General features: G+C 38.8%; 1 protein-coding gene across 50 annotated transcripts in view; it reads right to left on the bottom strand.

The window, feature by feature from the left end:
- Positions 1 to 508: 508 nt before the first annotated feature.
- The window catches only part of CREM (cAMP responsive element modulator), an 86,863-nt gene continuing 70,991 nt past the window's right edge, over positions 509 to 16,380 (bottom strand). For 15 of the 50 annotated variants that reach the window (XM_015146811.2, XM_077946222.1, XM_077946229.1 and 12 more), the window contains 3 exons: positions 11,449 to 11,484; positions 5,837 to 5,993; positions 509 to 1,657 (listed from right to left, as the gene is read on the bottom strand). In XM_015146811.2, the coding sequence (XP_015002297.1) occupies positions 1,513 to 1,657; positions 5,837 to 5,993; positions 11,449 to 11,484 (338 nt within the window). In that variant the 3' untranslated portion in view covers positions 509 to 1,512. The remainder of the gene's footprint in view (positions 1,658 to 5,836; positions 5,994 to 11,448; positions 11,485 to 16,380) is intronic. The other 35 variants (XM_077946220.1, XM_028826192.2, XM_077946238.1 and 32 more) reach the window with 4 other exon arrangements.

The following is a 16,380-nucleotide window of genomic DNA, read 5'->3' as shown; positions in this document are numbered from 1 at the left end:
CTGCGGCTTCGACTGTAATGAACCTCAGCTGAATGTGCCGACAGCAGGATATCTGATCTAATGTGGACTTTGAGGCTTTTTGAAATGAAAAAATCTTGGGATGCTTTTGTTTTTAAAATTTCTGTGGTTGTTCGCTAAATGGCAAAATAGGGGGCCACCAGCCAGACAGCTCCAGACCACCTACAGATAGTCTCAGGCCATCACGAAGGCCGAAACGCTAACAGCCATTCTTTTCTTCTGGGTGCACACCCTGCGGCCATCCCCACCATGACATGGTAGAAAGGGTGCATGCAAGGATCAGCACCCAGTGTAGAAACTGACTTGTACCCGGAAGGTATGCAATGTGATCCCAACAGGCTCATTCCAGATAGAAAAAATATGTCATCACTTTCATTAGTTAATATTAAACCGACACTAAGAACTTCTGCAAGATCTTTTATGTTACACAATACAGTTAAAAACTGTAGTAAATGTTCAGATATTTAAATGAGCACCAAACACTACAAAGTGCAACCAACATGGTTCTATTAAAAACTCTCTTTGACTATGGCATTCAAGGACAGCAATACAATCTTTTTTTTTTTTTTTTTTTTTTTTTTAACAAAGCAACTAATATAAAAATCTGCAAATGCCATATATTCATATCTAGGCTATTCTTCTCATATAGGCATGCCATTAGATAGACTTTCTTTCTATTCTTTCCTGAGGTATTTTTTTTGTGGTTTACTTTCAGTGTACTGCTGGATGCATTATTTTTGATCATCCTTTCCTAAAATGATTTAAAGACCTGCAAATAATTTTATTGCATAGGACACTACTGATGACACAGAGAATGGGAGCTGCAAGTATGTGGCATTGGAACAAGCCTTACAAATATTGCATTTTAAGAATCTGTTACATACATTTTTTAGTTTGTCTCTTTTAAAAAATTTGAAGTTATAGCTATGACTTAACTATATACAGTGAAGCATTTTAGGAATGTTAAGAGATTAAAGAAGATGAATGATACAAAGAAAAGAAGCCACCATTCTTGCCAGCTATATACTGTATTCCTTCAAAAGCAACTATACATGCTGTCTTCAGTTCATAGTTAAATATTTCTACTAATCTGTTTTGGGAGAACAAATGTCTTTCAAGGTTTCAAGTTCCTCTATAAGCTTCTTGTTCTGGACTTCCAGCACTGCAACTCGGCTCTCCAGACATTTTACATATTCTTTCTTTCGACGTCGACATTCTTTGGCAGCTTCCCTGAAAAAAGCAGAAGCAAAGGGCAAACAAAGCATTTTTTTGCATGCTATTGACAAACAGGTCAAAGTAAGCTCGGTAAGTGTGATCACAGCTGCATTCCACATCCTGGAACAACATTCCCAATTCAATTTCAAACACTAATCCGAACTGGATTCTTAAGGGTCACACGTGTCCTTTCCACAAGTCCACATGGCAATAAGTAGGACTGCTGCATCTCCTGCCTTGATTAGAGTTCACAGTAAACAAGGTCCAAGTCAAAGACAGTTACTCTACTTTATGGCAATAAAGATCTTTGAGGGCCTTGAGTTCCTCAATGAGAGTCTTGTTTTGGTTTTCAAGCACAGCCACACGATTTTCAAGACATTTGACATATTCTTTCTTCTTCCTGCGACACTCCCGGGCAGCTTCCCTGGAACCAACACAAGGCAAATGACTACAGGAACAGCCTTCCAACACAATCCACAGTGGGTCAGTGCACTTCTGCCCCCCGAACTCAACAGCCAATCGATCCTAGGTAAGGACTGTACAAAGCCACATAACAAACATAACCAAGCACATGCTTTTTGTAAGATAACCATCGGACAACAGGAATGACTTGAGAACACAGTTTGCCCAGCATTCATCACAAATGGTGTTTTCTTAGGGCACACATTCCACTGGTAACAATGAGCAGAACTGTTTTCAGTAAACTACAATAGGACCACATCCCCAAGTGGAATTTCTACAAAAACATTTATAGATCCTTTCAATTCTCTTTAATTTTTTTGTCTCTCAAAAGGCACATACTCCAACATAATAAATTAATTTTATGCGATCAAAAATGATTATAAGAATCTTCAAAAACCTTAAATATCAACACTGGAGATTTTTAGTCTTCAAAACTAAATCTCAGTAAAACAAGATCAATTGTGACTGCAAGACACAGTTTATTGGCTAGAAAACACAACATGGATAAATCATAACAATAAACAAAAGATGTGCATTTTTATAAACCGAAATGAAATGGACAGTGCTTCTGAAAATTAAAGACGGGGGCTACAAAATACAACACTCAATAACTCAGACAACTTAAACCCACAAATGTGAGACCACCACAATTAAAATTATAAAAAAGAAGCTACTGAGTAACTCCGGGCATATTTCAAGACTGTTTCCTCATCACATGCATTTAATATCCAATATGTTGAATTTTAAAGCACTAATAAGCCCCAAAAGAAGGAACAGACCAGTAGCCAAAGCAACAACACAAACAGATGAGTTGAATTAGTCATTTTCATACATAACCCCACCAAAACAATAAGTAGAGCCAACATTTTCTCTTTTTCTTTTTTTCAGGGTGGGAGGGACGGCAACCACTTCCCTTAACTCCTCTGTAGAAGATACCCTTTGATTGGCCTCATTTTGGAGGATTCAATTCCAGAATAACTGCCTTTGAGGTAGATCACCCTTCATGTCAAAAAAGCCTACACTGAAACATATATTATCATTCAAATAGGTTAACAAAAGCAGTGTTGAATGTCTAAACGCCAGTTTCTATAATGCCAATTAGTATCCTGAACCACATGTGATGTATACGTGATTTTTTTTTTTTTAAGATAGCTGACTCTCACTGACTGGATATCTGTGTTTTCACTGTGGAAGCAAGAGTCAGCAAAGAACCTTCAATCCAAATGAACTGCAGGAAAAGATCGACCCCCGCTTCCTAGCCAGGAACAATGGACTCACCCTGTGAACGAACAAAGTTCTCAGACTTCTCAGCTGGTTAACAAAAAAAAATTTAAAATGTAAAATTGAATTGAACGTTATAGTGACTAATTTAATCTAAATGATGCAATTGGAAAAGTTAAGAATAAATCCAAACACACATTTGCCACTTTGGGAACATAATTCAACTCTTTTCCACAAAGGAACTGAAATTCATTTATGAATACCAAGGTTTTCATGAGTAAATTATATTAAATTCTAGATCTAGAAGGAAGATAGTCCTTTTACAAAACAGGCTTACCATTAAATGAAAAATTTAAAGACCTAATAGTAGTGTTGTGGGTGTTTAATCTTTAACATTTTATTTACCAAGCTATTATAAATATTCATACTTCATATTTTACATTTGAGTGTGCATGTGTGTGTGTGCACGCACAGACACACATATTACTAGAGTCAAAATGTTCCAGGCACAAAGCTTTCCCCGATCATATCAGTAGATGGTACATTCCTAAGTACTCCTCAGCCATGGAAAACACCTGTTTCTTCTATTAATAGTGAGCTCAGTTTTCAGGCTTGCATGTGTCTGAGTATATCCTCAGCATGGAGAGGAAATGCAAGGCAAAGAAGAAACTCTGACAAGGCTGGAAAGAAATAAAAACTGTTGCTGGATTGGCAGAAATGCAATATAATGAAATATCGAATATAGATACCAACCAAAGAATAAAAAGAGAATATGTAAGAGATCTGTGAAAGACTAAAGCCTACACACTTTCCCAGGAAGTGAAATCTGCAGGTTATCATGGGGTATTTTCGGGGTGCCCGATGCTGGGACAGAGGACAGGCTCTAGAATAAAGACTGCCTGGTTGCCCTGGTTCTGCCCAGTTTGGGCCATGTGATCTTGACCAACTTTAACATCTCTGAACTTCTGGTCCTCATCCGTAAACTGGGCATAATAATCACCTACTCTCATGTAAGCATTAAAGACACAGTAGAACAAAGCACTTAAAACCTGCTAAACAGACAATGAGCAACCTAACAGCCAGGTATCATCTGCTTTTCTCTTGTCTTCTCTGAAACTGAGATTTAGAAAGCGAAAATAAACCTTTCTCAGAATCCCATACAGCTAGGGACTAAAGACCTATTTCTGGCCAATGAAATGTAGGTGAAAGTTGCTGGGAGGGTCTTCCAGGAAATGTTTGCAGTTGAGCCAGACCTCAGCTAGCCCCAATTTTTGGCTCTAGCCCTTCTTCCTTCTTCCTGTCTGAGGCAATGGCTAGAGGTTCAGCAGCCACGCTGTGATCATGAGAATGAATGATACATGCTGAAGATGACACAGCCGGGAGCGGGAGCCTGGACCCTTGATAACAAACACTGCTGAGCCTCTGTCCTGGCTGCACACAATGAGGACATTATTTGACACTTAGGACTAAGGTGACAAGACTACTGAGAAACTCTTAAGACAATTCTGTTCCTTTTGAAAATCAGATTAATTTGCACCATTATCCATAATAAAAACTAAACCAAGAAATAATATACAAGTTAAATAAAATTTTATGTTTTAATTTTTAAAAAGTTTTAGAAAATAGCATTTTATAATATGTTGCTTAAAAAATAAAATTACAGAGTTATGGAGCAAGAAAAAATGAGAGAAAATGACAGCTGACTGGAAGTACGTAGACTATAATAGGAGGTATCCTAAGTGATTAGAGCCATGGATGATTTTAATTCTTTTTGTTAGTTTGTATTTGCACTTGACTAGAATTTATCATATTAAATATGTATTTCAGTGTAATAGAGGAAAAAAGTTACAAAATAGACAAAAGGAAACTACATGTAGAAAATGTCAAAAAGAAATGCTTCACTTACACTTCAATTTATTTTGCTCAGAGAAGCTAAAAAATTCGACTTATCTACTTCACAAAGCAAACACTAAATACAAAATAGCTCTTTGTTTCTCATGAAGTCCTTTGATCATTATTTTAAAAAATTATTGTATCTTTTGAACACTACCCTTACAACATAGGGATGTAATTCCTGATGATGAAATAGTTAACGGCCAGGAATTCTGACTAGAAGACAAACTAATAACACACACAGAGCACAAACCTACATGAAATGCCACATAACATGTAACTTGGGACAAACAGCTTATGAAAACTGTAATCTTTTTCTTTTTTTTTAAGACTGAGTCTCACTCTGTCACCCAGGCTGCAGTCCAGTGGCCCGATCTTGGCTCACTGCAAGCTCCGCCTTCTGGGTTCAAGTGATTCTCCTGCCTCAGCCTCCCAAGTAGCTGGGATTACAGGCGCACACTACCACACCCAGCTAATTTTTGTATTTTTAGTAGAGACGGGGTTTCACCATGTTGGCCAGGATGGTCTCGATCTTTTGACCTTGTGATCTGCCTGCCTCAGCCTCCCAAAGTGCTGGGATTACAGGCGTGAGCCACCACGCCTGGCTGAAAACTGGAATTTATTTTTATTACTTATTAATATATTGTTATTATTTATTAATATTTATTATTATTATTATTATTATTTTAGATGGAGTCTTGCTCTGTCGCCCAGGCTGGAGTGCAGTGGTGCGATTTCGGCTCACTGCAAGCTCCACCTCCCAGGTTCACGCCATTCTCCTGCCTCAGCCTCCCGAATAGCTGGGACTACAGGCGCCCGCCACCACACCCAGCTAATTTTTTTGTATTTTTTAGTAGAGACGGGGTTTCACTGTTAGCCAGGATGGTCTCTATCTCCTGACCTCGTGATCCACCTGCCTCAGCCTCCCAAAGTGCTGGGATTACAGGCGTGAGCCACCACACCCAGCGAAAATTGTAATTTTAAAAAAGTGTTCTAGAAGTTACCGATTCCCTGAGAAACATCTCACCTGTTTTTCATTAGCCTCAGCTCTCGTTTGCGTGTTGCTTCTTCTGCCAGCTGCTGGGGACTGTGCAAACTTCCGGGTGATGCAGCCATCACCACTCCCTGTGGCAAAGCAGCAGTAGGAGCTCGGATCTGGTAAGTTGGCATGTCACCAGTGGCAGCTGCAGTAAAACAAAGTATTTCGAGCTTATATAAAGAATTCACAATTTGGCATTTTACATAAAACTGACCTGGAAACGGTATGCTTTTGACATCTCATAAGAGGTGATCTTGTAATGTTTAAGATAATTATTCTGAGCATTATAGCAATCTCAAGTATTAAAGATCTTCTTCAGCACTTAGAACAATGATATTCAGCACGCTCTAAATATTTAAGGAGAAAAGTGTCCTAATGCATTTTAGACAGGTTTTTATCAAATGCAAAAGCTCACAGGTGCTCATTTAGCTTAAAATCAGTGGTGTGCTAATAAATATTTAATAAACAGTCCTCAGGGGAAAACAATGAAAAAGCCCTGATATGTAGTGTTCCGATAATTCTCATGGTGTAAATACATGGCCAATTTCAAGCTGCCAAGGTGACTTTGCTGATCATAGAGTTGGAAAGACACACACGTAGTAAGCACACAGCATACAGACAAAACAGATGCCAATGCCCACAGAGCACAGAGAAAATACTTAGAAATTATGAGTTTTGAGTACTGTTTTAAATGTGTAAATAAATAAATAAAATGTGTGCATACACACACTTAATTTTTAATAATCGCTGTTTTACAACCAGCTCACAAAGGTACTGACATTTTCTTTTCTTTTTTTTTTTTTTTGAGACGGAGTCTCGCTCTGTTGCCTAGGTTGGAGTGCAGTGGCGCAATCTCAGCTCACTGCAAGCTCCGCCTCCAGGGTTCACGCCATTCTCCTGCCTCAGCCTCCCAATTAGCTGGGACTACAGGCGCCCACCACCACGCCCGGCTAATTTTTTGTATTTTTAGTAGAGATGGGATTTCACCGTGTTAGCCAGGATGGTCTCAATCTCCTGACCTCATGATCCTCCCACCTCGGCCTCCCAAAGTGTTGGGATTACAGGCGTGAGCCACCACGCCCGGCTTTTTTTTTTAGACAGTCTCACTCAGTGGCTCCAGGCTGGAGTGCAGTGGTGTAATCTTGGCTCACTGTAACCTCCGCCTCCCCTGTACAAGTGATTCTTGTATCTCAGCCTCCCAAGTAGCTGGGATTACAGGTGTGCACCACCATGCCTGCCTAATTTTGTATTTTTAGTAGAGATCCTGTTTTGCCATGTTGGCCAGGCTGGTCTTGAACTCATGACGTAAAGTGATCCACCTGCCTCAGCCTTGCAAAGTGTTGGGATTACAGGCGTGAGCCACCACACCTGGCCTGAAAATTTAACAATAGGCTCTAACAAGCCAGCAGGAGCTGACTGTAGCACACCACTGCAAACATTTCCATGAAGCAGAATATCTCCATCCTGTGAATGTTTCAGTTTAGAGATTTTCCTATACTCCATATCATGCCTGAAACAGTCACTGAATGTCTTTAAGTGCAATTCTCATTACTAGAAAATTATTGAAGCACTGGAAGGAATTGAGCTCACTGCAGTTTCAGTAAAAAAAAAAAACAAAACAAAACAAAAAAAAAACAACAACAAAAACCCAGCAAAGCTCTGCTTAAACCTAGTTTCTCTGCGGAAAGATAATTTTTGTCTTTCTTAGGTTTCCTAGGAAAAATAATACATTTGTAAATATTCATTTAAAAGTATTGTCTAAGCATAGTATAACCATACAGTTAAAAGACAGGGTTTAATATTTACTTAGTATTCAGATAAAATACTGAAAGTAAGTTCTCAAAGTTTCCTAATTTATATTCAAAATTTGTCTACTGCAAGAAACATAGCTTCCTAGAAAAGACAGATGGATTCGAGTGATAAAACGTTTCTACCACCAACGCTTCAACATTGAAACGTATGGTCCAGAGTTAGTTTGTCACTCTGATGAGACATTACAAAATATATGCTCTCTCAAAGCTAACTGCAAGAAAAAAGATTTCTTAAAAAGTTATCAAATTCTATTAACAATTGTCTGAACTAAATTACAATCAAAAGAGGAAAATACAGCATTTCTATATTTCATGGAAATGTTTTATACCTATTGAATAAGAAGTGAAATGTTACCCATGGGAGACAAATACTTTGTCAGCTAAATAGGATATTATCACTGAAACTTTGTTTAAAACAGTTAAACAAAGATTAACTGATTTATGTGCTTCTATTTGGGTATATGCCAGATTTTTGCCTTCTAAGGCTTGAGAATTAGGTGAAAGAATACAACAGTTAAACACGTGGCTTTCAAGGAAGCTCACTTAAAGATTTTCATAGAATTAATAAAAATATCATTTATAAGGTTGTACTGCCTTTTCCTTCTACATGTAATTTTAAAACATTGGTGATAGGTAATAATTCTTTTTTTTGAGACGGAGTTTTGCTGACTCCAGGCTGGAGTTTTGCTGGCTCCAGGCTGGAGCGCAGTGGTGCGATCTTGGCTCACTGCAACCTCCTACTCCCTGGTTCAAGTGATTATCTTGCCTCAGCCTCCCGAGTAGCTGGGATTACAGGCACACGCCATCATGCCCAGCTAATTTTTGTATTTTTAGTAGAGACGGGGTTTCACCAGGTTGGCCAGGATGGTCTCCATCTCCTGACCTTGTGATCCGCCTGCCTCGGCCTCCCAAAGTGCTGGAATTACAGGCGTGAGCCACCACGCCCGGCCTAATTGTGACTAATGATCACCAGCATATGAATAAACTTGAGAAAAGTCCTAAATTTGTTTTTGTGACTATTCAAAATAATGCATACACAGACAACTCAATGAGTCATACAAAACTGTATAGCTCTGAGATAGTTAAGAAAGTCACGTTAAGCCAGTTATAAACTAACTTAACAGATTGTTTAAAGTATCTTCATCGTATTGTCAGAGGAGATGGAGTGGAGCAGAGAATAACATAGTTCTCCTCTCTTCTCTCTTCACCCACATCCAGGGAAGAAGGTTATGGGGTAATAAAGGCTGAAACAATGGAACAGCTGGTGGCCACCTAGGCCTTCTAAAATTGGAACAATAGCCAGTGAGGAATGAGAAGTTTACATGACACCAGGATGACACGTGCAGGCAGCATGGATAGGGACCTCGGTCTAGGATCGTTCTTTCCAAACACTGCTCACACAGACGTGCAGTAAAAGTAATAGGTAGAGAGGGGCTCATTACACTCTAGTTCTGTAGACGTTTGCTGTTTTCTTGTAATATGAAGTTAGAGCAGGATGGTTCCATGATATACAAAAGCTAGTTTAAAAAAAAAAAAAAAATTTTTTTTTTTTTGGAGACGGAATCTTGCTCTGCTGCCCAGGGTAGAGTGCAGTGGCACAATCTCGGCTCACTGCAACCTCTGCCTCACAGGTTCAAGCAAAATATCCTGCCTCAGCCTTCCGAGTAGCTGGGATTACAGATGCCTGCCACCGCACCCGGCTAATTTTTGTATTTTTAGTAGAGATGAGATTTCACCATTTTGGCCAGGATGGTCTCGAACTCCTGACCTCGTGATCTACCCACCTTGGCCTCCCGAAGTGCCGGGATCAGAGGCGTGAGCCACTGCGCTCGGCCACAAAAAACTTTTTTTTTTTTTTTTAAAAAGGGTGGGTCACAGGTGACCCTGCATTAGTCACAGGTGAAAAATGCAGTTCAAGGGCAGACATGGTGGCTTATACCTATAATCCCAGCATTTTGGAAGGCCAAGGTGGGAGGTTCACTTGAGTCCAGGAGTTCAAGACCAGCCTGGGCAACATGGAGAAACCCGATCTCTACAAGAAATACAAAAATTAACCAGGTGTGGTGACATGCGTCTGTGGTTCCAGGGCCTCAGGTGGGAAGATCATGTGAGCCCAGGAGTTTGAGGCTGCAGTAAGCCGTGACTATGCTACTTTACTCCAGCCTGGGCGACAGAGTAAGACCCTGTCTCAGGAAAAAAAGAAAAAAAAGGAAAAAAGAAAAGAAAAAAGGAAGTTCATTCATTGGCCTTGTATTTATCAGAAATGATTCTCAACAACTCTTGCCTGTTTCCAGAAGCAACAACCACCCTCAAGGGACCAAATTTGGCACCATGAAAGATAATGGCAATTCCAAACTAAGAATTCTTAAAAACATTTTGAGCAATAGCTCAGAAAAAAATACCACTTTAAAATAACTTGGAAGGGGATGATATATTCAGATGTATTAGTTCTGAGATGTTAGGTGACTGGGTTTTATTATAATTTTTCAGAGGTATCATATATTCCTTTTACTTCCCTCAATAAAATAAAAATGACAGTGCATTAGTTCAAGCCAGAAACAGGAATTAGTATAAATTAGTAGGAATTTGCATAAATTTCTATAATATCCCAACGGATCTATATAGTGGTATACTTCTAATGGTCAATGGACAAATTCCATATACTCAAATATAATCTTATTAGTAAAGTACATTTTAACAGATATGGGCAAAGACAGCTGTGCACAGTGGCTCATGCCTGTAATCCCAGCTCCTTCAGAGGCTGAGGCATGAGGATCACTTGAGCCCAAGAGTTCAAGTTCAGCCTGGGCAACATAGCAAGACCCTGTCTCCTAAAAAAATAAAGATACAAAGAAAATCTCTTGTTTTGAAAAAATCTAAATGTCACAAGTTTTAATTTTAAAACAAGTTATAAAAAATATTTTTCTTAGTTAGCTTCAAATTTCCAATAATATGAACTCAGTGGAAATTTAAAGCAGATAAGATACCAAGGATCACAGTTCAAAGACCATCCTGCGTTCTCTGATGACACACTGCTATTCCTGTACTCTTATAAAGGCCACTTCCTGTCCCATTTAACTACTGAAAGTGTCCAAATTATTTTTATTCTAGAATTTTCATATTCTGAAAATATATGGGTTATCAGTGGGGGACTAACAATCATGATTGAAGAAAGACTGTAAGATATTTATACACTAACTTTATTCTCAGGAAAGGAAAAACTTTAAGACAAATCAGGGATAGTATCTTTTTAACCCCAGAATCCCCTAGAATCTAGCACAGTACTTGGCATATAATGGGTGTTTCATGAGTTTATGTGTGCTATATGAAGTAAAATTTGAACTTCCTGGGGTTTTGCACAAGGCTGCTGTCATTTGGAATGCTTAAAATAAGCAGTCTTTCTTATAAACTTACATTATTATAGCTAAACCTTTACCTCTAAGACATGGAAAGTCCTACAAGATGCGATGTGTCTCTTCAAAGTGGCCTTTCTTGATAAAAGGCATTATTTCTTAAATCTTACTTAGATGCACTTTAGATAAGTCTAACATAGCATTTTAAAAACAAAGGCGTTCTCATTATGACGTGTTTCCATCTAGCTCCTGACATGAAAGCATTTTTAAAATTTTTTTTTAGGTTCAGTATCAAATATTTCATGGGAAAAGAAAATTCCTAGAACTCTCAGTTTTGGTCATTAACTTCATACCTCTCTTTGCAAGCTTTAAACACGGTACAGCAGAAAAAGCATGGGGTTTGGAGTCTGGGTTCTAGTCCAGCTCTGCCACTTACCAGCCATGTGACTTGGGGCAAGTTCAGTTTCCTCATCTGTAAAATGGGGATACAGTATCTCATTTAGTACTCACAATAAACCCTATAATGTATGTCAAAGTGTCTAGCACAGTGCCTGGCACATGGCAGGCACTCCACAAATGTTAGTTCCCTTCCTCTTCCCCTCCTTAAGTTCTGAAAGACAATGTTCCAAATTATGCTTACAATGTATATTAGTTAAAACACATCCATAAACCCATTTCCCCCTGGAATTTCCCTTCTAACAAACCCAAGGAATCAAAATTTATGGCTCTTATTCCTTATTTTGTTAAAGAATATGCCTATTAAAAACTTATAAAATTATATATCATTATATTCCTTTAGAGAACATATTATTAAAGATAATGTAAGATGTCCTTTTCAATGTATGCAATCATTTATAATAGAACCTTGAATGGCCAAAGATATACTCTCATCAGACTGGAAAGAAGAAAACTGAAAAAAAACCTCAAGTGAGAATAGGAAACAAAGAAATAAATAAGAAACCCAGCCAAGTACCTATGTTGGTAAATTCCAAAGTGAAATCATTTCTCAGCACTCCAAATGATGGTGATTTTATTCAATTGCTTATTTATTAAGATATCTGTAGTACTGAGCACAAAGACTGAATAAAAAACATTTTCGTATAGAGAGTTCCTGCTTTCATACGCCATTTCACAGCATGGCACTAATCCTAAATACACCTTTAAGTAAGCAGCAGAGGTTAACTTAGATGTCACACTTCTAAGTCGGGGGCTTCTATCCCTAGCTCTGGTAAGCTGCTGACATCACCACCACTGCTGTGGTTCTCTTCCTCCCTACCACCACCTGCTCCTAATACCCAGATCCTACATTTCCGTGCCTGGTGTCCCACACTGCCAAAAACGTTCCCTTCTCCGTGAAAATTAAATCCTACATAAAAATAGCTATTTAAGCACTGATCATTTTCAAATTTGCTACAATCACTGTAACACATAGACCGCATAGATAACTCACCAAAATCTTTTCAGCTTTGAGGTGTAATTGACAAAAATTGTATATACTCCAAGTGTACAATGTGATGCTTTCACATATGCACACATTATGAAATTATTATCACAGCCCAGCTAAGTTATACATAAAGGACCTTTTAAAGTTGTTTAGTATGTGAAAATCTATGAGTCAGTCTATAAAAAAGATGGGAAATTATGAACACTGAAATTTAATGTTCCATATAATAGCAAATATATGCTCTATTGTTCTCTGAGAGTAATAATAATCTATAAAAAATTCAATTTTAGGCTGGCTGTGGTGGCTCATGCCTTTAATCCCAGCACTTTGGGAGGCTGAGGCAGGTGGATCCCTTGAGGTCAGGAGTTCAAGACCAGCCTGACCAAATGGTGAAACCCTGTCTCTACTAAAAATGCAAAATTAGCCAGGTGTGGTGGTGGGCGCTTGTAATCTCAGCTACTTGGGAGGCTGAGGCAGAAGAATCACTTGAACCTGGAAGGCAGAGGTTGCAGTGAGCCAAGATCACGCCACTGTACTCCAGCCTGGGCAACAAGAGTGAAACTCTGTCTTTAAAAAAAAAAAAAAGCCATTTTAATGACTTAAAATGATGCTAACCTAACCTCATTTTATATGTTTTATAAGCAGTGTGTAGCAGCATGTACTCACATGACACTGCATTCGTGTGTCAATGTCAGGTGAGTTTTGAGGAGTCACATTAATATGCTATGAACAGAACCCGAGGATTCTGAAGACTCGAACAGGTTCACTACTTGCTAGCTTTGTGAAATTGGAAGTCATTTACCCAGTCTGACCCGGGTGTAGCTGGGCATGTATCAGTGAGAATGCCTGTAAACTGCCTTTTTTAGCATTTGAACATGGTTTCCTAGTGAGGCCTACTTGATCCCTTAACCTGTATGTCCAGATGTTTCTGTGTCACTCACAATCTGATAGTTTCTTTGACAGCACTTGCTACAGTTTGTATTCATGTTTATTTGTAACATTAAGTGATTTTTTTAAAGTTTACATAAATGCAAAGTATAATTATTTTATTAGAATATAAATGAATAAATATATTTTCCTAATATATTCATACAGGCAAATAAAACAGAGCAAAGTGAAATAAATATTCCAAATTACATTTCATTATACATTTTTCAAAAGTAGTAGGAAAATAACATGAGTAATTTCCAATTTCACCCTGCAGATTTGGTTTACTGAATCTTAAGGTAGATAAATGCCTTGTTATTTCCACTTCCAAAGTGATTATAACTTGCTCAGCTACCAACTTCAAGAAGCTGTCACAATCTAAATGAAATTATTCTTTTTTGTTGTTGTTGCGATGGAGTCTCGCTCTGTCACCCAGGCTGGAGTGCAATGGCACGATCTCAGCTCACTACAACCTCCATCTTCCGGGTTCAAGCGGTTCTTCCACCTCAGCCTCCCGAGTAGCTGGGATTACAGGCATGTGCCACCACGCCTGGCTAATTTTTGTATTTTTATGGAGATGGGGTTTCATCATGTTGGCCAGGCTGGTCTTGAACTCCTGACTTCAGGTGATCTGCCCGCCTCGGCCTCCCAAAGTGCTGGGATTACAGGTGTGAGCCACCACGTCGGGCCTCCAAATTATTATTTTATGTAAATATTTCTAAGCAAAAATAATTGCTAATAGCCTCCTTTCACAAAGATGATATATATCCTTATTCTCATGCATCAAATATTAACTAAGACACTCATTTTCCAAATTTGTTGGAAAGTTTGTTTTCAACAATTCAGAAATCCAGCCAGAATGCAACGTGAGACTCAGAGTCTAAAAGATAGGAAATTATGCTAACAGAATCAGTTTATGAATAAAACAAAAGGCAATTTCTAATAAAAATGTAACTTATGCCCCACAAAGTCAGTAACATAATCCCATAAACTACAGTCAGTTATTTATTTATTTTGAGATAGAGTCTTGCTCTGTTGCCCAGGCTGGAGTGTAGTGGCACAATCTCGGCTCATTGCAATCTCTGCCTCCCCGGTTCAAGCCATTCTCTTGCCTCAGCTTCCTGAGTAGCTGGGATTACAGATGCGTGCCACACCTGGCTAATTTTTGTATTTTTAGTAGAGACGGGGTTTCACCATGTTGGTCAGCCTGGTCTTGAACTCCTGAGCTTGTGATCCGCCCGCCTCAGCCTCCCAAAGTGTTGGGTTTACAGGCGTGAGCCACCGCGCCCAGTCATTTACTTTTTATATTTCATTTCATGATCCTGTAAGTAAATGCTAATATCTTTTCTAGGCCAGCCATTAGTGCTAGGAGCCTGATTTCGGTCTAGATTAGAGTTTTTCAAACTGTAAGCTGTAGACCATTAACGGGTCATAAAGTAAATGTCATGGGTCAAGAAAAGCATTTTTAAAAAAGGACAGAAAAGGAATTATGGGTACATCACATTTTGTTAAGGATAAGAATTATGTCTGAAACATGTTTTATATAAATGTAGGGTACACACACACACATAGGTCCACTTTGTCGTGATATAATGTGGGTCATGGTTGAAAAGTTTGCAAGCCACTAATCTAGCTCAATCTACTTGGTCTGCCGATCCACAGGGTTACCCCAGAACTGAGAGCCCAGAGGTCTGGTTCCTAAAGCTACTCTACTACACCTTCAAAAAAGTCCCTTAATCCTGTGCTCTTTTGGCTTTAAAAAATAAAGTAAAATGAGGCCAGGCGCGGTGGCTCATGCCTGTAATCCCAGCACTTTGGGAGGCCGAGGCGGGCAGATCACGAGGTCAGGAGATCGAGACCATCCTGGCCAACACGGTGAAACTCCGTCTCTACTAAAATACAAAAAAAAAAAAAAAAAAAAAATTAGCCAGGCATTGTGGCGGGCACCTGTAGTCCCAGCTACTTGGGAGGCTGAGGCAGGAGAATGGCGTGAACCCAGGATGCCGAGCTTGCAGTGAGCTGACATCGTGCCACTGCACTCCAGCCTGGGCAATAGAGCGAGACTCTGTCTCATAAATAAATAAATAAAAATGAAATAAAACGTATTACTCATTTTTCAAGTAGCACTGATTCTGTAAGAATTGACCAGATTTAAAAAATATGATTTCCAAAGGCAAAATCAGGTCTTTTGAAAAAGTGTTCTGTTGTTTGACATGTTAAAGTTTCAGCATTTTGATAAGTTTAAATTCGAAAGGGAAATTCAATCATGTGTAGCATTATTGGTAAAACTGTGAAAAAAACTTTCAAGGATGTTATGTTCATTCTGTAAAAACAAATGTCAAAAATGTTTATCTATTTATAAATAGTGGTTAGAAGTACACAGCGTTGCCGAGGCGGGCGGGTGGATCACGAGATCAGGAAATCGAGACCATCCTGGCTAACACGGTGAAACTCTGTCTCTACTAAAAATACAAAAAATCAGCCGGGCGCGGTGGCAGGCGCCTGTAGACCCAGCTACTCACGAGGTTGAGGCTGGAGAATGGCGTGAACCCGGGAGGCGGAGCTTGTAGTGAGCCGAGATGGCAGCACTGCACTCCAGGCTGGACGACAGAGCGAGACTCCGGCTCAAAAAAAAAAAAAAAAAAAAAAAAAAAAAAAAAAAAAAAAAGTACACAGCGTTTTCACATCATTTTATTTTTTTTTTTTTGTTATGAGTCTTATGCTTAGACAAGTCAAAAGGGGAATAGGAATGAAAGGCCTGGTAAAGAAAGATATAAACCAGTAATTTTTAGAAAATAAATATATGTACAAAAGTGCCTTCTGGTTCTAAGAATCATATGACATGCAGTGTTTGAGATGTTCATCTATATCTTAAAATAAATTCATCATTTGAGTTCTGCAGTCTATAGCATCTCTAGAACTTCACAAACCTTCTTTGAGAAAAAAAAAATAGCTCCTCAAGACAGTTTTAAAAACAATGTAATACACGTTTTACTT

Source organism: Macaca mulatta, chromosome 9, assembly GCF_049350105.2.
Source record: "Macaca mulatta isolate MMU2019108-1 chromosome 9, T2T-MMU8v2.0, whole genome shotgun sequence".
Taxonomy (NCBI): Eukaryota; Metazoa; Chordata; class Mammalia; order Primates; family Cercopithecidae; genus Macaca; species Macaca mulatta.
This window is presented reverse-complemented; position numbering and strand designations above follow the sequence as displayed.